We start from the raw sequence: 25,599 nt of genomic DNA on the forward strand, positions 1-25,599 counted from the left end.
CCGCGATATATGGGAAAACCGGCAGTCTGGCCAGCGCCGGTCGCCTCCGGGACGCTGACCGGCGCCGATGTGCTTGCTTTAGGCGCGCCCGCTGCACGTGTGCGCTGCGCGCCCGTTCAGCCATAGGTTAAATAGGCGGCGGGATGCAACGACTGGACTGCGCACCCCACCGGAAGGGAGTCAATATTTAGAGTGCGGCTTGAGCCTCAGACTACCCTCCGTGCAATCGGAAATGCAACAGTGACGGAAATGGGGTTAGAGGCGGTAGAGAGCAAGGAGCAGGTAGGATAGCTAAGACAAATAACGGGCTAAGAAATGGTGCTCTATAAAAGATTCAGAGTGCACTGAGTAAAAACAAAAAACAATTTTACACAATTTTAAAAAGTATTAAAAAGTATTTACAGAGTAAAACCGCATGGAACCATTTACTGGATTGAGTTCACGAAGTAAAATGGTCCCACAAGCAGTGTCAAGCGTCAAGGTTCAAATGTTGTTTGTGCTGCACACCCGTTCAGCCATAGGTTATATAGGCAGTGGGATGCCACTTCACTCTCCGCCTCTCTACTCTATTCTGCACCTCTCTAGTCGAAGTCAATACACTCTACGCCATTGTACTCTAGTGCACTCTTTGGGGAAACACCCATTACAATGCATTCATTACAACGACCTACATTTACAACGCAACTGTTACAAGGCTACTGCCTTTACATCGCTTGCCATTACAATGCCTGTCATTGCAATGCATGTCACTACAACGTACGCCATTACAACGCATAACATTACAACGCATGCCATTACAACGCATTATAAGGTAAATAAAGGAGTTTTTTTAGTATTAGGGTGGGTATGGGTCTTGGGGTACATGAGAATAGTAGTTTTTACCCCAACACGTTCCCTACTGTTGCAATCACTTGATTGAACTACTGTTTGCCCTAAAAGTATTATGCATTGTAATGGTATGTGTTGTAATGGTACGCGTGTAATGGATTGCGTTGTAATGGTACTTTTTCAAAATGCTTTGTAATATCATGGTTGTAAAATCTTGCAATGTAATGGTAGTTGCAATATAAAGACTGCGTTGTAAAAGCATGTGTTGTAATTGCATGCGTTGTACATCATTGTTGGACTTGGCCCTTTTTGCAGGGTCATCCCTGAACTTTTTGTCTTCCTCCTATATTTTTTCTGACCTGTTGTTGGCTATTTTATGACTCTGGACACTTTACCACTGCTGATCAGTGCTAAAGTGCATATGCTCTCCCTATTATAAATTGAGGTATGGATTAGTGACTCCATGATTGGCTGGTTTGGTTACCACTTTTAGAAAGTAGGTATTTTTTTGTCTAACTATCCAAGCCTGCCTCTGCTAGGTTGTGTATTCCTTGTCTGGAGTTTGAGTGACAGGGGCAAGGGGATTCCAGGATACAGGGTGAGTCCGTCCAGTGGTGAATAGAGATATCTGCATCTAGATGGGAGGGAGGAGTTACACCTGGGACCTGAATAGGGCTGTGCCTTCCCTCCATAATGCTGACTCCACCCCCTGTGGTGCGTCTGATGTATCTGCCCTGCACTGTGAAAGGAGAGAAGGAGCCATGTTAACAGAGTGCTCCAGGGCTGTGCCTTCCCTCCACAATGCTGGCTCCACCTTCTGTGGGGCGTCTGATGTTTCTGCCCTGCATTTTGAAAGGAAAGAAGGAGTCATGTAAACAGAGTGCTCCAGGGCTGACCAGAACTGGTTTGAATTAGACAAAGGCCCCTCTGCCCCCAGAGGAAAAGGATTTGGGGGTATAAATATTGGGACCCTGATCCAAAGAATTTAGATCACTTTTGGACAAACAAGAAGAAACCTTTGCTGAGGAGAGAAACCTGAAAAAACTGAGGAGAGACTATCCCTAAACTGAAGTGCTGCTTGGGGGATTGGCCTGCTGTGGTTGCCTGACTACCAAAGAAAGGAGAAAGGACTTTGTGTGCACTTTATTCAACTTGTAAAGGATCTCCAAGGGCTTGAGAGAAGAGCTTGCCTCCTGCTGAAGACTCAGCGACAACAGACTTCAACCCCCAGCTCCCCAAAAGTTCTTTGGAAGTGCCTGCTGCTGTTTTTGGCCTTCTGAGGGACTGCATGTCGCAAGGAGCTGGAAGCATCTCGCAACGAAGAAAAAGTGTGTCGCCATTGCTGCTGCTGCCGTCGCATCGTGGATGTCGCCGCTGTAGCTGTCGTATTGCACCGCATCGAGAGAAGCGTCTCGCAACGAAGGAGAAGCGTGTCGCCGTCGCTGCTGCTGCCGTCGCATCGTGGATGTTGCCGCTGTAGCTGTCGTATTGCACCGCATCAAGAAAAGCGCCTCGCATCCAAGGAGAAGCGTGCCGCCGTCGAAGCTGCTGTCGTCGCATCCCGGAACAAGGATGTCGCCGCTGCAGTTGTCGCATTGAGCGGAAGCGTCTCGCAACGTCGGAGAAGAGTGTCGCCGCCAAAGCTGTTGTCATCGCATCACGAAACAAGGGCGTCGCCGCTGCAGCTGACGCATCGAGTCAAGACTTCTTGCATCATCGGAGAAGCGTGCCACAACAACAAGAAGACGACATCTTTATTTCTTTGCACCAAAATTTCTACGCATCACCATCTTTGCAACACTTTTGTTGCCCTGTGTGTCTCATCTAAAGGTACATTGACTCAAAGTGTCGCATTTTAAGCTCTTAAGAGAACTAAGCCAATTCTACCATTATAAGTACAGTATTGTGGATTTTTGTCGTTTGTGGTCTTGTGTTAAATCTATATAAAGAATACTTATGTTTTAATAAACAACTGTGTGGTATCCATCTGTAGTGTTCTCACTGGATTACTGTATGTGTTCACAAATGCTTTACACACTGCCTCTGAGATAAGCCTGTCTGCTCGTGCCAAGCTACCAAGGGGGTAAGCAGGGGTTATTTTAGGAGTGTACCCCATTACCCTGACTAGCGGCACGGGTCCCTATTTGTCACAAGTACCTACCTGTGCCAACTAGAGACCCCCAAATCTAACATTGGTGGTCAGTGGTGAGGATTCTGGACTTGCATTTGTGACAGTGATTGGTGAACACTACTAGTGAGTGCAGACCAAAACGCAACCACGTACTGTTTTTCCCTGTTTCCCTTTGAAATTTGTTTTTTGGAACTCTGGTTAGTTGTTGCACCTGTTTGACCTTTTCAAAATGGAAGTCAACTTTTCTCACCTGTACATCTACAAGACAGGGGAGCTAAAAGTATTTTGCAAGGAGAGGGGGCTGCCTGTGAAGAGGAGATCCACAAGGCATGATCTTGAGGCAGCCATGTATAACTATGAGGTGCTACGCTGGGAAGCAACACTAACAGACGACTCTGAGGAGGAGTCTGAGGGGGAGGATCCCCAGCCAGAATACCAAGAGGGCAGTGGCCCTGAGATGGAAACATTTTGGGAAATATTGGCTCGTGAAGAGAGGAATCAGATTTGTGCTTGTGACCGTAAGCTGAGGCAGCTAGACCGGGAGTGCAAGGAAATTGAGCGAGCCTTAGCTGAAAAGAAAAAGTGTGTAGTTCAGAAAGTGGGCTTGGCTGAGTTGGAGGTGGCGTCCAGCTCAGATGGGGTCAGAAAAATTGAGTTATCTACTGCTGAGGGAGCAGAACATACACCCCGAGATGTGGCGCCTGACTTGAAGGAGGGGGTTAACATACACCAAGAGGTTCAAGGACATGAGGTAGCTCCAGTAGTGCGCAGCGTCCCTGAGGAGAATGGGGAAACTGGTGCGGGGGTTCATGGTCCTAGTGGTCGGAGGGATACTCTACTGACTCTAGATGAGAGGTGCAGGGAGAGGAGTTCCCCCAAGGTTGAAGTCCTGGTATGTGAATGTGAAGACTGCCCAGAAGAGTGTGGGTTGAGTGACAGAGACAGTCAGATACTGTCTTGCCAATCTCAAGAGAGTGGTGTGGAGTACGTGTGTGTGGCACTGGATGGTGAGGTGAAGGATAGTTTGGGTAACCCCTGTGGGGGGCTGTGTGATCCAATTTTGGGAAGTCCCTGTTTTCCAGAGCTATGCCAACACCTGTTAGACAGTGAGTTCTCTGACCCCAGGGAGCTCAAATTGGAGAAATACCTTTTGGTGGATTCCAGAGGGTCTGGAGAGACACTGGGGAGTGGCTCAGTTATCTTCCAACCCAAAGTGATGTTAGTGGTTCAGAGTAGCCCAGCTAGGTCCCGTTGTAGTGGGAGGGGTGTAGGGGCTCACTCCCTGTCGCAGTGAAGAAGGAGTGAGTGTGGGGCTGCGTGTCCCAAGGTGCCCGAAACCCAGTCTCAAGGCCTTGATGGATCTTTAAGGGAACACCAGGTGGGGAGCCTAAGCTGTCCTGATGGGCCGCCCATTGAGGAGGATCCCCCAGTGCCTAGTGAACTGGGAGTGTCTGTAAGCAGGCCTCCATCAGTTCTGGTGTCTGGCAGTGCCGCTCCTAAGTGGAGGGTGCAGAAGTCCAGATTGAGGGGTGGGAGGGGGAAAGAGTCCCCAGTGGAAGAACAAATGGGTCAGGGGTCAGCCAGAAGGGCTGAGTCACCAATGGAAGACCATGGTGACACCACTTATGTCCTGGGGGATCCTCACGCACTGTCAGATGGACAGGGGTCAGGAGATCAGCACCAGGCAGACTGTCACACGACGCATGAGTTATGTGTCACCCTCTGAGGGGGCATATGTGCTCCCAAGGAAGTCCTGGTGCACCAGGCAGGCGTTCAACTGCAGGGGTTGGTCCCTGGGTTGGGAAGCCAGGTTCAGGTGCTGTCTGACCTGGAGGAAGGGGCAATTGTAATCAGTGTCCTGACCGATGTAGCTTCTAGGGGTACCACTCCAGTTGGGGGGTGCAGTGCTCTGGAAGGGGGTGCAGAGGGAGGAAGTCCTCGCCTCTGACCCCGGTGCAGCCTGAGGGTTTAGACCATAGGTTGGAGGGCCAGGTTCAGGGTGTCCCCCCTGACCCGGAAGCCCAGTTGCAGGATAGAACCCCTGAACTGGGGGCGAATTGTGCAGGACACCTGCTACAGGCACCCTGACGATTCTGGAAGGGGGTACCGCTCCAGGTGGGAGGGTACAGAGCCCCAAGGAGGAGGACCGGGTATGGGAGAGCCCACCCCAGTCTCTTGTCCAGCCGCCGGGTTCAGGCCAGGGGCTAGTGGGTCAGTGTCAGGATGTCATACCTGACCTGATAGGACGGAGAGGGGACAAAGGGTACCAAGCACCTGGGGCTTCCGGCCCCACTCTCTGACGCTACAGAGGTTTGAGAGCCCTGAGAAGCATAAGGCCTGGGTATCATCACAGACTACTGTTAGTAACCACTGTGGCTTGCTGTCTGTCCGGCGGGAAATACCTGTGAGCAAGCTAAGGCTAGGTGCTGCACAAATGGTGTCCACAGGTGAGGAGAAGGGTTCCCCATGGGTTAGCTGGGTGGACCCTGAGAGTATGGACAGAGGAATTGAAATGGGTTCGGATTGACGTAGAACTGGAATATGACCCTGCTGTTGCGGGCCAGCTCCATGTTCTATCGCCCAAAGCAGGAAAGCCCATCAAGGTAGTGATTAGTCTACCCTGCGTTTTGGCTGGAAGGGGCATACTCTGCAGTACTCTATGTCAATGCATTCTTCCCCACTCCACTCTACCATACATCACTCTACACCACTGCACTCTACGCCCCTGCACTCTATACCACTGCACTCCATGTCACTGTACTCAACGCCACTAAACTCTATACCACTCTACTAAACATCATTCTACACTACGCCACTGCACTCTGCGCCAACACACTCTATGCCAATGCACTTGATGCACCTCTACACCACATCACTCTATGCAGCAATACACTCTATGGCACTGATCTCTAAACCCCTCTACTCTGCACTACTGAATTCTATGCAAGCATCTAGATACCCTCTTGGGTGATTAGTGTGCTACACAAATCAATATTACATACCATGCCAATGCACTCTACACCACTCCTCTCTATGCTACTCTACTCTGCATCACTCCACTCTATGTCACTGCACTCTGCAGCACTCCACTCTATGCCACTGCACTCTATGTCACTGCACTCTACAGCACTATGTTCTACTCGGCACCACTCTATGCCACTTTACTCTGCACCACTCTGCACCACTGCACTCATTGCCACTCTACTCTACACCACACTGCACTGCACCACTGTAAGCCACTGCACTCCACTATGCACACTCTAATCTGCACCACTGCATTGCATTCTATGATGCTGCATTGTACACCCCTGAAAATCAATGAAGCTGCACTGTACGCCACTATACACTGGAACCCTCTACCACAGTGCACTCTACACCAGTCCACTCTACTCTACACCATGCCACTAGACGCCACTCTATGAGCTTCCACTCTAAGCCTCTCCAATACACAACAGTCTAAGCCAGAACACTCTATTCCACTCTTCACCATTCCACGCTACAAAACTTCCCGGCACTCTTCCCTATGCCACTTACTTTTAGCCATGGTGAGCAGCAGCTATACTGGTGTAAAACATGTCTAAAACACATTGTCAAAGACAATAGATCTTGCATAGGCGAGACCTATTGGCTTTGCCAATGCTTTTTGGAAAAGAAACAAATGCTCACAGAAGCAATGCATGTCAGTCTTTTCTCTTTCATAGAGTCCCGAAGCATGTGTGGAGACCAAGCTTAGACAGAGGTGAGAGGCACTTTACCCATGGGGTGGTTCCCTGGGGACTCACATACCAGTGCATCTCAAGCCCCAAGAGCTGGCCTGTTGAAGTAACTAAAAAGATGAAGCAATGGCTTGTGGAGCCATGAATCAGTGAAGTCCTCCTGTAAAGCTTATCATGGTTAAATAAACAATGGAGCGGAAACAGCCTAAATATAGAAAACCAAGATCAGAGGTAAACTTTCCTTTTAAGTAGAAATAATTAAACCCGTAAATTGCACTGGCAGCGCCCCTCTCCCAGACCGCCAAAGCATTATTAGACAGCCTGCCGAATTACGACTGGAATCCAGGTCACGCAGTCCTGCAGTGGCTGGCCCACGGCAATGTCTGTTTAAAGACTCATAAGAGAGCCGTAACAGGCACTGCAATAGGAACGCTAGGGCATGGACTATTAAGTCCATGCCCTGCAGGAATTGGGGGAGCATGCAGACAGGGGGCCACAACATGTGCCCCCATGCATGCATTCCCTGGTGCAGAGGGCCCCTTTGTTTCTCGCGCATGCACAGTTTTGATGAAGAAGTCGCGATTAAGGAGGAAGAGGGAGCCCCGGGACACCGCAGCTAAGGTAAGCCATTTTCCTTACTTTTAAATTGTTTTTAACGCTTGTAATGTAATTATTAATAGGGGAGAAGGGAGGCTGGGGCTAGCCAACTACACTTTGCGTAGTGTGGAGTTCAGCCTACCCTGCCTACTTCGCGGAGCGCGAAGTAGGCAACACTCTGCACACTACGCAGGCGGAGCGGAGCTCTCCGCCCACGGTTACCAAGGACTAAATAAGGCCCTTAACCATGACTGGATCCCAGCCACCCCAATTTATCATTATTAGAATCCGACAACCCCAAACCCCACCCCCCAAACCCCACTGAGTCACTACCAGAAGTGGGAACCCTAGCCGAAGCATTTTCAATGATTTAAACTGCAAAACAATACACAAAAATACAAAAACAAGCATTCATCAATCAAATACACACATGATGAAACACACAAGCACATACAACAAAAATCTAAATTTAGATTTTAATGGGAAGCATTGAACTTTATAAATTCTATTGAGGCCACTCATCAGCCATACTATATTCTGTTTGATGCACTTACACTGCTCCCACTAATCAATTTGAGGATACTAAAGTTTCAGTCTGTAATTTCTAATTCTTCACATTTACAGAACCTTTTAAACTTCTCAAATTTGACACTTTGTTTCTTTTTTTATAAACACTTTATTCATTTGCTAATAATATCTAATTTTCTACACAGTTGCAGACCCTCTGTGTAGGTTTTCTGGGCCCCCAGGGGTTCCCGGACAATATGTTACAAACCACTGTTCTACTAGAAATACAGGCATCAAGTATTTTTCTTTTGTAAGTTACAGTGCAGTTAAAGAGTAAACAGAATGATGAGACTTAACTGACTGCCAGCAGCAAGAAAGAGAAGGGACATCCTGATTAGAGGCCTATTTATAGGCAGGACTAAAGATGCACCTGTGACTGTAACACTGTAGTCCAGCACCTAGGTTTGCTGGGTATTGTAGTTCTAATATTGTTTTCAGTTTACACAATGTAGTGTTTTTTAAAAAAAACAGGCTGCTATTAAATAAAATGGCAGAAAAGATAGCATAATATGGGCCTCCAGTATTGTCATAAAATTAAACTCAACACAGTGTCGTTCCCTCCATCAAATCCTGGTTAATATAATCACAAACCTATATTTTATTCTGCTCTCTTTACAAAGAAGATCCAACTACAATAAAAAATAGATGCTCCCTATCAAATGCTTGTGCTAATTCAAACGTTTTACAAAAAGCTGTCAGGGCTTATTAAGGTACACTGTGGAAATAGCTCTTATTGATTTAGGAAACACAAATTATACCTATCATTTAATTTTCAGTTGTTGTCATCAGTCTCAAAACCGGAGATACCCCCCAACATCCACGACTGAACACGGGGTCTCATGTATACAAGGGTTTGTGGCCGCAAAGCCTGTGATTCATAAAATATCATTTTTGAGGTATAAATCCTCTTTATGACTCACAAAAGCGTTTCTGTGCCTCATATACTACTATTCCAAAAAAGGAAATATAAATTGAGAAAAATACTGATTTGCAATTTGCAATTTCATTTTTTGAATGTATTATAATGGGTTATATAGACATGATCTGTATCTGTGCATTACCTTGTTCTGAATGCATTGGTATTTTGTGAACCAACCTATATATTAACAGGTTGGTTCACAAAATACCAAATCGTACTGTGTCGCAATTCGACCTATCTCATTAATATGCATGAGGTAGGTTGCAAACTGCAACCCAGGTTGGCTACAGCCACAGCCATGGTAGCCAACTGGGGTCAGCAGACCACCATGTCTGTGACTACTTTCAAATAAAGCACTCTTTTTCTTGTAAATGCAGCCCGTTTTGCTAAGAGGAAATCGGGAGGCGTTTAACAAAAAATGGAAAGTTTTAAACCATTTTATAGGATTAGTCAGTGGTCCCACAAACCACTGCCTGCTCCTAAAAATATTTTTGTCTATGTTCACAAAGGAAAAGGGGTCCCTAGGGAACCCCTTCCCATTTGTAAATGGTTACCACCTCCTTTGACACTGTGGTAAAATATTAATTTTTGCAATCAGATTTCGGTTGCAAAACATTCATACATGTCATAAGGTATTGGTAATTGGAAGGGATGCCCTTTACATGCCCCTTTCAAATACTGATTCGGTATTTACTAACAAACTCAAATTGTGATTGGGTAATGTGTGGTTGAATTGTAATTTGAGTTTTCTGCATTTACAAATGCCATTTTGTGATTGCAAAGGCTCAGATTTTACCTTTGCGACCGTAAAAATGGCTTTTTACATGAGGGCTTCTGTGACTACTCCTGAATTGCATTTAAGAGGGAGCAAATCCCTGTGTAAAGACACCCTAGCTAAGATGGTATGATTCACAAAAGGGAACAGCTTAAAACAATAGTTTTGGCTGCCCTGTGAAGGGCTCATTTTAACAACTATTTATTTCTATGGCATGCAACCGGGTATAGGTTAAGCTTGAGAATGCGAGATACCTTTGGGATGATTGATGGGTGAGAACATTCATTAGTTGATGCAACGATAAGAACAGAAGGTAAAACAGTCTTGCCAACCAGGAGCACCCACTCTGCTCAATTTCTGCCTTAGGTTAACAAACCCTATAAAATGGCTGATACAAAAAGGTATTTTGAGCAGAAAATATATCCTTAAGGCCAAAAATGCCCCCATTTCCACCTGGCAGGGGATTCCTAAAAGGATGTTAGCACAGGGAAACCACCAAGGGGTAGCTGAGCATTTTATAAAATTTTAGTTAAGTAAATAAATATATATATAAAATTCCCTGAAATAACCATAGGTTTCAGGGACGCTATAGTTAGTTGTACATTTCACTCGTACAAAACCAGAGAAATTCATCCGTTATAGTTAGTTGAGCTAACTATAACTCGTGCCCCCGCAATGCACTGCTGATGATGCCACATATTACATCACTCATGAGATGGTCAGTGACATCACTGATGACATCACTAATGATATCTCAAATGACATCACTGATGTTTTTCTCACCTTTTTTATTGTGACTCAGTACCGAGTCACAAGATGGTTGCCAACACTTCCTGGTTTGATGTGTTGGCAGCAAATCAGAAACAAGCTCGTGATCATGAGGCTTCAGCCAATCATATCTCACAATTCTCAAATATCGATATCTGTAAAGTTTAAATTTCTCAAAAACTACTGAATGGATTTGCACCATTTAAAGAAAAGCGTGCTTTGTAGACCAAAAGCTATCTTTTTGGCTAATTTGGTGTAATTCGTTCAGCAGTTCGGGCTGTAGCCGTGTCTAAAGACCCCCCTTTTTTCCCAGCCCCCGCTTGGTGAATCACCCCGAACCCTTCAAGACAGGAGTTGACATGAGCGGACCATTAGTTTCGAAAATTTTGCGAAGATTCGTCAACCGGTGCCAAAGATATTGGCAAAAGAAAAAATGCTTTTTGAATAGAAACAAGGTTCTAACCATAACTACCCACTGACGACAGTCACTAGGTAATACATATATATACATGTATATATATATATATATATATATATATATATATATATATATATATATATATATATATATATATATATATATATATATATATATATATATATATATAAGATTCCATGCAGTCATAAATGGATTTACAATAATGCCAATAGACCGGATTCAGGCTCCAGATTTTTTAAGCAAAAATGGCTATATATTGGTTGTCTCCTACCTGAAAATTCTTGCAGTTGTGGACACTATCTTAGAATGATTTTCCTTTAAGCCAAACACAATTCATTCCAAGATCGCCATTGTGCATGCACACGCAAATGTTGCAGCCATCATGGAATGTTTTTTCTTATGCTATAAGAAATTTCATATAATAATCAGTACTGGACGTGTGTGTTCACTGCAATGTAAAGTGTGACTCCAGCAAGGGAAGCATACATCATCCAATCAAAATACAATGAGACCAAAATGTTCCGGGAGTGGGATGAACAGGTGAATAGAGAGGAAACCCATCAAATCAGGAGCAGAGAAGTGAGGTGGACAAGAACCCATCCAATCACGGGCAAGAGGTGTACACAAATCCCACTTTACTCTATAGAAGTTGTCTGTAGAAAAACCTATAAACTAGGATAAAAATGGATCAAAAAGATTTGCTAGAATTCATTTGGAAGCACAGGTTGGGCAATAATCAGCGCTTACATGGTCACGCATACATCGAGGGCTCTAAGACTCATTATGCAATATTGGAGTTTGGCTCCAAGAAGTTGAATTGCCATTTCTAAGTGGCTGAGTTACTTGCAGCTTAAACACAATGATGCTAAAGAGTGAGTCACATTCAGATGAGAGGCAGTTCACTCAGATTTGATCAAGGACACAGGCAGTGCATAGCCTCATGACTTGGGGCTCTAGGTGATGCCTTACAGAATTCTCCAAAAGGAGTTGCTAATGCTTCCTGCAGGTGACACCTGTTGTGGGATCTATGGGCTACACCTGTCTAAAACTATAGCGCACTGCATATGGTCTCCACAGTTCAAAACATTTGAATTCTTCCTGATAAGTTTTGAAATCCTTTCTAAAAGTTGGAAGATTCTTATGTCATGGGCATGGGCATGGGCATGAGGCGGAAGACCAGACCAGACAGCACCTCATCTTACCACTCAATGTGGCAATTAAGTACATCAGTGCCAGCACTGTGGATTGCCTAATTGCATTTCTGCCAGGGTCAAATTATGAAGTGATTACGTCTTTGGCAAACATATTCTTGTGTGAGCTTGTCAGATGTCCTTGCACTCTTCTTTTTTTTCTCCCATTGAAGTCGATTTATATGCTAAAAAGTGAGTGGCATTGCTCGTTTGTTCGAGACACAACAGTTGGGGAACTCTGGGTGAAACTAACTTGGCCAAAATAAAAGAAAAAGGTATCCTCATGTGTAAGTGCATATTTATGAGCAGACCCTGAAGAGACTTAGGGGCACATTAGGTCCGCCCGCCATCCTATCGCGAAATGGGGCCGCCAGCCATAAGGGTGGGGGTCCCGTTGGTCCATTAGGATGCGCCCACCACAGTGGCGGGCGCATTATGCGTTCCTGACATTGTGGCGGACGGTACACTCAGCACCGCCCGCCACAATGCCAGGAAGGCATGTAGTGCACTTCCATGCACAACATGGCAGGCACCACGCGGTGCCTGCCATGTTGTACATGGAACTGCAGGGGGTACCATGGGTACCCCCATGTGCACCCCCCACCCCCCAGAATCCCTGGAGGCCTGCTACGGGCCCCCGATGTAAAAAACTGCCTGCCTTTCCGTGGCGGCAACGCATGCCCCGCCTGCATACAAATATGATGGCGGTGTCTACCAGACACCGCCACCATATAAACTGCTTTTCCGCCCAGTAGGCAATTGGGCGGATTGCCTACCGACGGAGGGTCTTCCCGTCCGCCGGGGTCCCCAGCCATGGTAATGTGGCGGGGGGAAATTAGAAGCAAGCAGAGGTTTTTGTCGGGCGGATCGCCACCCCCATACGGGCGGTGGTGATCTGCCCGTTATCATAATGGGCCCCCAAGTGTATCCAGCGCTTTAAGAGTACTAACTTCTCCCTATGAATAGAGAATCCTTAGTCTCTTCCTATCTGAGAGCCATGAAATAAGGTTCAGAGGACCTGAGTCAATCCAATGCATTTTTTCATCAACCTCTGAGAAGCATTTTAAATAGAGAATAATGCAGGTGGTATTATCAATGTAAACAACAACTGTGGAGAGAGGGTCCAAGGGAAATTTTTAAAGACCTATCACAGTTACGTCCCCCTACAACGACCATCAACTTTCACTCCACCATTGACTGGCATACCAGCGAAAGTACTTACTTTTGAAGAAGCAGTCCAAAGTGACATCAAAAAACTTTATCAATAGGAACACCGGCCATTTATCAATCTCCCAAGAAACGAACAAGAGGCATTGAAAGATTTAACATCAGATGTGTCCCTGACGATAAAACCAGCTGACAAAGGCGGTGCCATAGTGCTTCTAGACACCGATGTCTATCGTAATGAATGTCTCAGACAACTGAAGGACACTAAATCTTATCTGCCACTAACAGAAGATCCCACGGAGAGATTGAAGAATACTATTGGTCATATAGTAGAAGAGGCATTGTCAGAAGGCTGGGTGACCCCCAACGAAGCAGTATACTTACGGACCCCACATCCTGTAATGCCATATTTCTACGTGCTCCCCAAGGTGCACAAGATACAGCGCCCTCCCCCTGGGTGGCCGATAATATTCGGCATAGGCTCCTTGATGGAACCATTATCCACGTTCGTGGATTTGTTCTTAAGGCCCATGGTGAAGGAGATGCCCACATTCCTCCAGGATACTAAGGATGTGCTCCGGATCCTACTAGAAATTGAATTTGATGCCTCCACTGATTTCCTAGTCTCATTTGACGTAGAATCACTTTATACGTCCATCCCTCAAAATGACACACAGGAGGTGATAGAAAATCTACTATGTGAAAAAGATCTGAACTCTATCACCCCAGTATCTTTGATTATGAATCTGGCAAACTTGGTGATGAGAGAGAACTTTTTCCGCTTTGAGGATACCATTTTTTGCAGACGTCTGGCACCAGTATGGGCAGTGTTTTGCCCCAAGTCTAGCGAACTTGTATGTCCACAAATTCGAGCAGGAGCATGTGTTAACACCTACAAATCCTTACCATGTCTCCTTGCGGGTGTGGAAGCGCTATATTGATGACATCTTGGTAATATGGTGTGGTACCCTTGAAGACTTACTGCAGTTTCATGGATGGCTTAATAGTAGAAATGATTGTTTACGCTTCACGGTAGAGCATGATAAACACTCCCTGTCATTTCTGGACCTCCTCATACAGTGACCTCTACAGGATTAAGATCTGAACTGTATAGAAAACCAATGGCCCGAAACTCACTGTTAATTTACGGCAGATACCACCCCAAGGTCTTGAGGGACAATTTGCCCTTCGGCCAGTTTTTACGTATACAACGTAATTGCTCCACAAAGGAATCTTTTCAGGAGCATGCAAAAGCACTGGAGGCACAATTGGGTATCAGGAACTACCCAAAGAAATTAGTGCGACAAGCAAAAAAGAGAGTAGCAAACAACAATCGGGAAGCTTTATTGGAACCAACCATCCCAAAAGAAAAAAACAAACAAATTACTTGTGCTAACACCTTTAGCACCCAATCTAATAACATCCAGAGGATCATTAGGAAGCATTGGAGCATCCTAAACACAGGGTCTGATAGCTTACCCCAACCACTGTTTGCATTCAAACTTAGTACGAATATAAAAGACCAACTTTTACATACCAGACCTAAGACGAAGACAAGTCGAGCTGTAGGCACACTCTGGGACTTGCCACCTGTGGTAGGACATCACCCCTGTGGGACTTGTGCAGCATGCCCACAGACTTCACGCTCCAATACCATTGACATCGGTAGTAATCGTCCGTGGCAACAGCGGCGTTTTACTAATTGTAACAGTCAGAATCTAATATACCTTATAACGTGCCCATGTCATTTATTGTACCTGGGGATGACAACGAGAAAGGTGAAAATACGCATCTCCGAGCATAAAAGCACCATTTGGTGTAAAAAACAGGCCACCCGCCTTACCAACCACTTTTTAGAGGTGGGTCACGGCCCTACGGATTTTACCTGGACTGTGATAGAACAACCCATGATTCCAGCACATGTTACCGATGTCAGTAAACATCTATTCAAAATAGAGCAGAAGTGGATGTATAAATTGAATACGGACAAAGGGGGTCTCAATGAAGACATTCCATGGATGTCACTATGAATTATTGATCTTGGTGAGGACATCCCATGGTTGCCACCACTTGGTTCTGCAACCTGATTCTTATTAGATATGGCCCCAACACAAGATGTTGTCTTAAATGGACTGGACTTATTTAGAGACATATAGGAGATCTTAGGATTAAGCATTCCTGATACTAACCAGTCAACAATGTCTCAGAGTACCACTTATGGTCTCTAAAATCTTAAATGTTTGTACAAATCGGACAGATATGCAAGCATTGTTCTCAATAGACAAACATCGCTGAGAGCATTATAACTATACTTAATACGAACTACGTGTAGTTATGCTATACCTAAACACGGGCACAATATGACACACGCCTATCCCTGGCTTTATCTTTGGCTTACAGCATGCCATGGCATACACATATTGTTTATCTCTGGTGTATAGTGCATTATTGCGCACTTTACTTAAGTGTCATGACTGGCCTTTTGGGTTGGATATTCAAAATGTATAGATCATCTTGAGGCACTGAGTACATATGTAACAGACTCGGAATGATTATACTACATATCCTATGATCCTTCGAGTAATAACATTTACTCGGAGACACATATCAGGAATATAGATATGACCATGCACAGGGATATTCCGACATATGCCTCATACTCTTTAACTCTAAGATGGCGAATATGCGTTTGGGTTAGTGGTTTTACTTATTTTGACGTGTGCAAGCCCTCGAGGCACGCTGAATGACAATACACTGCCCAAAACCACTTTTCCCATGACCCTGTGGGGCGGAATGGTGTGTCTGATGGAATAACATTCATTCGGAGACACATGTTTGTAATATAGATATGATCATGCACAGGTAAAGGGACTTCCCGATATATACCTCATATTCTTTACTCTTATTATTATGTATATGTGTGTAGATGAGTGGTTCTACTTATTCCGGCCTGTGTAAACACTCGAGGTACGATGAAGACACTACTAAAACCACATCCCCCAAGATCCTGCGGGGCGTGAGGGTGCGTCTGACGTCATGAACAGGCGCGGGCTCTAAACAAATATGGCGTGCTACACCTACCGGGTACCTCCCCGAGACGGCACAGATGGCCGCCTGGAGTACCGACAGTGAGGTAAGCACGCGAGCTAATGCTGATTGCTGAGGTTAGGATTTTTGTTGCCTGACAAGCCGACCGCCATCAAAAGGTTGGAGGCATTGTGAGGACGTACTGTGATTTTCCTGTCCTTATTCTGTAATAAGCGCGAGGGGTCCGGGATACTCACCTGGGCTCCATGTATATCTACGCTCTCCGTGCCAAATACTATTCAAAGTGACAGGCCACATTCACTACCGCTATTACAGAAGGCGGGTGATTTGAACTATTCTTAAGAGTACCTTTTTGAGATGCGTGTCAATAATATTATGGACACACTGTGAGGCACCCTGTATGTTTTAGTAATCCAGGTTACTTGAGGACGATGCTTGGCCTTGTCGGCACGTATCCCCTAATGAGCGCGAGGAGTCCAAGACATATATTTGGACTCCACGGATGACCGCACTCACTGTGCCACGACATGTTGCACCCGCCCCCTGCGCCACAGAAAGCAGGCGATGTGTACTATGTTTGAGGGCACCATTTGAAATACGTGTCAATGACATTCTTTGGATGCGCAGCCAGACACCTTTTACTCTTACTAGCACATGATTGTGAACGATTATGAGTGCTGCTAATAGTAATTTTATTCCCCTAAAGACACTGGAAGTAGGATCGACACTACATGTGGATTCTTTTGACATCTATTGGGTCTTCATTGTACTGTCCCGACTTGTATTGAAATGAGTGCACTGGGCTACATCAGAATGGCACACCAATGACTATATATTCCTTTGTTTTGCTCTTTCCTAATAGAGCGGTGCTCTATCTACCTGAGCCGCAGCCAGGTGAGGCGGAGTACATTCCTCCTACCCTATAGGGGCTAAACTGAGAGCTAAACTAAGCTCTCAAAAAGCGGATTTCCAGAAGTGCATGTGGTCTCGTGAACGCGCTTCTATCCGCCTGCCTGCCTACCTCGCATCACCACATCAAAGCCAGCCATCTGTTGCTTCCCCAGCGTGGGACCGCCAGCAGCTTCACTTCAAAGGGATCCACTCCACCCCCTGCTGCATTAAAGGCTTTCATTTCGCGGCCGCGTTCTTCACACTTTTCACGGCCGCCAGGCCGTGTCTCGCATGTCTCCTCCCCCACCCACCCTTGCTGTTGCTGCCCACGGCCTCCTCATGTCGCACTTTCATTTTAATGGCAGCTTTGCTTTTCTTTATATCAGCTTTCCTTTCCATTTTTCATTGCTGCCTTACTTTGAACGTTTCACAGCTTGTTTAAAATGTTTATATCAACAGGTTTCTCTCGCTTGTGTGCTGCTTCCTCTGTCGAGCATCCCCTCTCCCGTGCTCTGTGTTGTTCCCTCATCTCCACCTTTTCCAAGCTCTAATTTGCTTTTCCCGTCTCTCCCAGCTGGTTTGTATATATTTGCCTCCTAGTGGCTTAGCCTTAAGCACCTTTATTTGTGACTTCCATGTTAGCACACTCCAAGTTGCTTTGTCCCACCCCTTGCAGTCAGTAACCTTCTTTTTTCATTTTTTATTTTTCGGGTGGGCTCAGCAACTGCAATTTGTTGCCAGGCCGCTCTACTGTGTAGAAAGTGCTTTTGTGCAACTAAAATTAAACTCGTTTTTTCCCCAGATCAAAATTGCCATTTTATTTTTATTGGTAAACAAAAAAGATAAAGATAGAGCCCGCTTCATTTCCAGAAACAGTCGCTTGATCACATACGTTTTTCCCCCCTATTTTATTGTGCAGCATCGGTCAAAATGCTTGTTACATTGCAAAGATTATGAATACAGAGAATTTCTTCTTATTGGTCCTACTAAGTTTAAACTTTTTGCTTGAAATTAGATTTTTTGTGCCATGACAGAGAACAGAATCATCAACTTAAATTGTTTTAAAAGCAAACGAAGGAAGCTTGTCCTCTTTGTGTTCAAACTGACATGTCTCCTCACCATGCTCCTCCATTCTTCCCTTCAAAGGCTCCGCTACCCGCCCCTCCGCCTACACCACTCTCCTACTTCTCCTCCCACGGCCGTCCTTTCCGCCCTCTTATCGCCGCGGCACATGGCACTGCTTACATTTAGAACCGTCTAGTTTCATTTCTGTATCCCTGCCTCCTGTCTGTTCCGTCTTCGCCTACTGCTTCACCCCAGCTTCCTGTTTCTTCCCTTCTTCAGCGAACGGTTTCCAGATGCAGGGAACCCTGCACTCACCCTCATGTTTGCTCCAACTCCACGCATCCTACCTGCCCAGCTCCTGTTGTCCGCCCAGCTCCCTGATATTTGTCATTAAGCGCATCGCTTGCACTTGTTTACGGTCCAATATTTGTGTCCACCTTCTTAGAAAATCGCCCACATCCTTAATAAATGCATCCATGCATGCCAGTACATTTTAACGTAGAGTTTGAGTTGTTTCAGCATTTCATTGCCAGAGGACTCTCCCACCTACAACAGGCTGAGAACCAATAAGCACATAACCCTTTAAGATGGTTACAGTGTCTGTGGGCCTAAATTAAGCTATTACTAGCACAACACCGAAGTATTTCACTATATAAAGCTGTCATCTTTTGCTTTGTATTAGCAATACATGTGTGAAGTTGCTTTGTAACGGTTTATTTTGCATAGATTTACTTTGCAGAGCTGATCTGCATTATTGGGCAATGTCTTATGCCTACACTGCAATGAAACATTCGGATGTATTACTCAGAGTGGTTTCAGGAGGAGTGAATTATAGAGGGCGCCTGCTGGATGTTTTTGCCATCTGTTCAATAGTTGCCAGAGGCAGCGCTTTATCTTTTGCCTTCAGACATCTGCTGCTTTCTATTTTTTATTTCAGTTGATTTTTCTTCAGTTTCTAGTAGGTGAATGTTTTTTAAGCCACCAGGGTGATTGAACTATGGAGGTTTAAATCTATATGTGGTAGCCATATTTTATTAATATTGAAGATCTCTTTTGGTCTCCATTGATGCATATCGAAGCTTAATATTGGTAAACTTGTGCGTTTTGGCCTCGGTTTTAACATTCACTTTTCTTGAAAGCAGCTACGTTTTTTATTGGCTGTATTACAGATTTGTACTTGTTTTCTTGTCTTGCCTTCTGCTCCCCTGATTGCCCTCGTTTTCTTGCCTTCTGCTTCCCTGATTGTACTCGTTTTTTCTTGCCTTCGGCTCCCCCACTCCATTCATCCATCCATTCATCCCCCCACTCCATCCATCCATCCCCCCCACTCCATCCATCCATCCCACTCCATCCATAAATCCATCCATCCCACTCCATCCATCCATCCATCCCACTCCATACATCCATCCCCCACTCCATCCATCCATCCCCCCTCTCCACCCATCCATCCCCCCACCCCATCCATCCATCCCCCCACTCCATCCATCCATCCCACTCCATCCATCTATCCATCCCACTCCATCCATCCCCCCACTCCATCCATCCATTCCCCCACTCCATCCATCCATCCCCCCACTCCATCCATCCATACCCGCACTCCATCCATCCATCCATCTATTCCCCCGACTCCATCCATCCCTCCTCGCCCCAAACTCCATCCCCCCCGCCCCACACTCCATCCCTCCCCGGCTCCACACTCCTTCCCTCCCCCACCCCACACTCCATCCCTCCCCCGGCCCACACTCCATCCCTCCCCCGGTCCATATTCAATCCCTCGCCCACACTCCATCCCTCGCCCACACTCCATCCCTCGCCCTCTTGCCCTGCCTCTATCTCTCACCCTGCCTCTATCTCTCGACCTCCCTCTATCTCTCGACCTCCCTCTATCTATCTTTCGCCCTCCCTCTATCTATCTATCGCCCTCACTATTCATCGCATTACCACAGCATCACTCAGGGGCACCACAACATCACTATGCGCTACCACAGCATCACTGAACGCCACAGCATCACTCGTCGCCGCCACAACATCATTCAGAGCCACCACAGCATCAATCTGTGCAACCATTCAACAACAACTGATTCAAATATGTTCTCTCAATGTTTCAAACTTTATTACAAATGTCACAAAAAAATGTTAATATTTCACTTCTGTTCTTGTATTTTCATCACAATAAAATACACTAAACATAATCTTCCAAAAAGTTATTTGCAAAAGTTTAAGCTATTGCCATTATAAATTACAATACATTTTATTTAAGTATTAAATATTGAAAAAAATACAACCCATTGTTTTTTTTTAATATTAATACATCTAAGTCATGTAAATACAACACATATTGCATTACAAATGCTGTAGGTGTCACGTTTGCAAAAGTTAACACTATTGGCATTGTAAATGACAAAGTTATTAATTTCGCTATTTTCAAAACAAAAAAATAAATAAAAAAATTGTAATTTACAATACTAATACCTCTAACTTTACTAATGCGAGCCCTATTGCATTGCAAATGCTTGTTAACATTGGAAGTTTACTGGGCGGAGCCGGGCCGGCGGCCAAGATGGCCGCACCGAGTCCCGGCTCCGCCGACCTTCCCTCCTTGCCGCCTGTTCTGCTTGCCTGCCCAGTGAGAGCGCAGAGCTTCCGTGCGTCGGAGGGGACGCCGAGGTGAGGCGTCCGATTCCGGCGAAATTTCTGGCTCCGGGGACGGAGATACGCTCGTCAGAGCAGGGCGGCCTGCCCGATGCCGGCGACCGGGACCTCGCGTTTCGCTGCACCCGACCGCCAGTGCAACAACAGCGGACACATCGACCTGTGAGGCGCCGGTCTCCCGCCAGGGAGCCTGAAAATACCTTTGACACCGCCGCAGCCCTTTCCAGGTGCACTGCACAATTCTCCTGTGCTGCTTGCTTCTCCTCCCTCATTACTCCCCCCCCCAGCGATTTTTGTTGGCTGCCGGACTCCGAGATTTGCTCCCTGCCTGTCTGGAGCATTCTGCATGCCTGCAAATTAAATCGACGTTTTATCTCCAGCTCATGGGCGCTGGCGAGTGCACGATATTACTGTGCCTTTTTCGGCTGGGGGGGCCCGCTAACGATACTTGGTGATGGGGAGGAGGTCTTCCTGTGTTGCCCATTGCTGATACACAGACAATCCGCCATCTTGACTGGAAAGGGACCGAAGAATCCTGAGCCTGCCCGTGTGGTGCCGTGGCGCTGCTTGTTGGAACAGTGGCGATCCGATGGATTATACCTTGTGGCGGCGACTGGGTGTATTGGAGGCCGGGGGACGGCGACTGTACTCCTCTACGGGGCCGGGGCCCTATATTCTGGTGATGATGAGAAGTAGTCCTGATTATTATTGAATCGAGGTTTTCTTGGGGCCGTCACCAGCTTCATTTGCCGCTTTCGTTGTGGTAAAGGTTACTGCTATAACGGCGAGACTGCGGCTCGACGTAGAGGTGGCTTACTGATGGCGACATTGTGGACTTGCTCCCCTTGGGGGGGTCTTCCTGCTGTCTCACGGCGGATCGGCTACAGGACAGTGTATTCCTTGGACTACGATCGGTGATGGCTGATTGCTCTTTTCACGTGCCTTTGGAGAGGTTTTGGCTATTACTGGACTGCTATGACTGTTTCACTGTGTGGTTTCTACCCCGGTCCGGCATTTTGGGGCGGGTGGGACCTGCATCATTGATCCTGTTTCCCTGTGAGAATCGAATGTGCGTAGGGCGCCATTTCTGTGGTTGGGAGTGCATTATGCCCCCTCCGTGGGACTTTGACTGTGTTGCGACTGATACATCCTGTTTAAGTAGGTGCTCCCAATATTGTCTATTTGTTCTCTGATTGATTTAAAGGTGGGCGGGGGGGAGGGGGGTTGGGGTTCCCGTACGGGGAGTCTCCCCCATGTCTCTTTCCCTCTTGTGGGCTGTTGGTTATTTCTTCCTTCTCCCTTCTTATTTCCTTAGTTCTCTTAATCTTGTCTATATTTCGGGTTCACAATGGGCGACAGGCACGCTGCTGGGGGGGTGGGCCGTAGGGGTGCAGGGTGGGGGGATGGGGGCGGGGTGTTGTTGTTTTCTTCTTTTTCTTTGTTTCTATAGCCTTCTTATTTTCTTGTTCTTGGCTAATTCTATTTTCTCTTTTTCTTATTTGGGATCTTTGTGGGGGTAGTTTTCTGCACACTTGTCTACTTCGATCCTTAAGGGGGATTTGGACTGCTTTGTTATGGTAATCGGGAACTGTTGGTGGGCGAACTGCTCTTTTTTTGATTATCCTGGTACCGAGTGGAATCGCTACGTCCCACTGGCAGTTCTCCTGGACTACGATCATCCTGCCCCTTGAACTTTCCATGATTTGTTCTGATCTACATATACTGCCACAGATCCTGCCCTTCTACTTTATTTTAAAATTAAACCTTCATTAATCCTGTTGTTTTCTGACAAAATAGCTCTCCTGGGTTGCAACCGAACATTTGTGGGACGGAAATTTGCACTGCCATGGTCTAATTGCTTTGCTCTGTTTGAACCTGTTCCGATGGCTGATTATGATGTTCTGCTTTGTATCGATTGTAACTGAACTCGCTTTTAATAAAGGTTTAAAAAAAAAAACATTGGAAGTTTATAGGATACCCATTAAATTTATTTTCTTATAATCTCTCCAATTTTAATATAATCCCTTTTCACATATTGCACATCACTTTATCACACGCACTGCCTTCCAGTTACCAGTATACGTCTTTTTACTGTCATATATAGATATCACACTGGGACACCCACCCCTCTTTTGAACATCTCAGGAGGGGTTGTACGCCATACTCTTCTTTGAGTGAAGAGGCCCAGATGATGACAAGGGCGGTACAGGACGGTAACTGATGGGTACTCTCACACTTTGAGAGTATCTCTTTTTGGTTTAGTTGCCATTTAGATCCTTTTCTTGTTGAAGGAGTCACTTGGTCAGACCCAGGAAACACGAGCAGTAGAATTTAGACCCACAGTTATATTTTGGTCAGTATTATCAATGTCCCTACATTATGACTCCAAAATTACCCAACAGCAATGGGGGAAAAGTTACCTAAAGTAGGAGGCAACATAATCCTATACTGGAAGCTGGCACTGATGTAGATGTAGAGAATAGGCTAGCCTATCTACCCTATTACTAATGGTGTCTGCTAAAATAATAATTAGGATTTTCTATGTAGTTGGAGGAGGGTACCTTTATACAGTACCTAATGCTGCCTATTTTGGAGTCGACCCCTAGGGCTCTGGAGACACTTCCAGCTATTTGTTTCTTCTTCAGCATTCTTTGGATGTACTATTCACTCATACCTCTAAATGGAACTTCAAAATGTAAAATCTCCACAACAAAGGATAATGCAGAAAAGAAGCATCTGTCTTACCCTGGAGAATGTCAACTATGTAGTGAACTCAAGAGTGAGATGAACACTCCACTTTGTTGCACACAAATAAAATAGTACATCCTTAGGCTCCTTAATAACAACACAATCCGCTTCTCCGTGAAGATACCCTCTGCACAAATGAAAACCAACTACACTTATTCGAGAATAAGCTTTATAATTCAAGAAGGATGACAAGTCACAGATCTGAAAGCTCGATAGTGAAACAAACTGAAGACTAAGATATGATCAAGCCACAACCTCCTGATCTTCAAATGAACCAATAGAAAAAACTCTTGAAGCCAAATATACCAGACCCGCTGACTTCATTTTGAGGAATATGTTGATTCCAAAAATGTAATGGCGTGATGAGTTTTACATTTCAATTTTGTTTCTTGGAAATTGTTGGACTTATCCTCTAAAATCTTATCTGTATATTGTACAGGTTCACAAGAGGGGCACTTTGTGTCATACAGAGAGTAGAACCCATGATCCCTTTATAACTGACTGGGTATGAGACATTTGTATGAGAAATAAAAAAATGAGTAAGAAATGTCCTAGTCTGGGTCTACAAATTATGCTTTGCTTACTTATGATGCACAATTGAGTAAATGTTTACAACTGCATTGAATTCTAACATTTCTTTTTCTCACACCGCTTCCTCTTCAGCTCCCAACATATTTTAGTTATAAAAGCATATGCAGATGTTCTAACTCCTTTCCTCTTGACTCTACATTAAAATATTGTTGGTTTTACACTCACTTGGCTTGCATGTGGGTTCTGCTTCCTGGCTCACATTTTCGGTGAAGCACTAATCGAGCCCCGCCACTGCTTTCGCTGCTTACAGACTGCTGGTGAGACAGTCTGTGCATGATGAGCTACACGTGTTCCACTGCTGCGACTGAAGAGGTGTCCATGCTTGACCGCAGATGCCTGATAGAAATTAAAAATACATTGGTTAGAGCAGTGTGTAAAAAATGTGTGCAGCACCATGAAGTAGAGCGTTTGATTGCACCCAAAAGGAGCAACTTATTTTCATATCTAGTTGTCAGCGGTTGGCTAAGGCTTACCACATATGTCTCAAGTCAATACGAACAATCTGCAATCTCTTTTTATTCACATTTCACTGTTTAATGGCTGTCTTAGAACCACTGTGCTCTTTAGTAGAGGCATAATCACCCAGCAAGAACTTCATGACCTTCATGAACTTCAAGCGCCTTGAGACCTTTTTGGTGAACAGTGCGTTATACAAGAGCCTATGACTATGACTATGACGACTATGACCCATAAAAGATTCCTTTTGAACATCAAGTAAGAGTGAGGATTTCTCAAGCCCCACAAGAAGATACAGTTTGGGTAAAAATGCCATAAACATTGCACCTATTTACAAAGAATATATCCCAGGATGTGCATCAAAAATGATGCACCTCCTCACTTTGTGCATTCGCACATTTAATATCGCAAGGCATCGGAATTGACTGTCAGAACTGATGAACATTCCTTATTTACTAACGGTCGCCATGTTAATCACTCATCACCTACGTGCATTACACAACAGCTCAGTCTGCTCAAAGTGAACAGTACTAAGAAGACACAAACTCATACTTTTGAAATAAATTATATGCTAGCACCAGATGTTTCACCTATTTTTATATTACCACAGAAAAATAAATTTGCAACTGAACTGGTAATCATCAGAACTTAAACCTACATAGTCTTTAATATGGCTACTTAATCCATAGGGAAATGATTGTTACAGAAGGCTATGTATGCTTACGCCTATGCCCAATTAGAGACATAGCAAACGGACAATGAATACGCATGAATTAGGAACACATCTTAACATGCCCAGGGCAAATGAATAGTGGTGCCAGATGGATGGCTGCAGTCAAAATCCTAGCATCCTGGTAGATTATCCATACCTCAAATCTTTCTGGGAACCAATATGCAGGAGATTAACATGGGGCAGGGATTAGAGGTTGCACTATTGGGTTTTCCGAAGACAGCAGATGAGTCATGCGTCAGAAATGGATCGGGCATCAAATATCTGTTACATGTGTCTGACATGTGGAAAACATGCTATTGCATCACCAACTCAGACAAG

The 25,599-nt window shown here is 45.3% G+C and overlaps 1 protein-coding gene across 1 annotated transcript in view; it reads right to left on the reverse strand.

The window, feature by feature from the left end:
• Positions 1-24,424, reverse strand: part of RNF224 (ring finger protein 224) — an 81,645-nt gene extending 57,221 nt beyond the window's left edge. Inside the window, exon 1 of the mRNA XM_078640877.1 lies at positions 24,258-24,424. Coding sequence (XP_078497003.1) covers positions 24,258-24,367 — 110 coding nt within the window. The 5' untranslated portion in view covers positions 24,368-24,424. The remainder of the gene's footprint in view (positions 1-24,257) is intronic.
• Between the last annotated feature and the right edge of the window lie 1,175 nt (positions 24,425-25,599).

This window comes from Lissotriton helveticus, chromosome 5_1 (genome assembly GCF_964261635.1).
Source record: "Lissotriton helveticus chromosome 5_1, aLisHel1.1, whole genome shotgun sequence".
NCBI classification, from domain to species: Eukaryota; Metazoa; Chordata; class Amphibia; order Caudata; family Salamandridae; genus Lissotriton; species Lissotriton helveticus.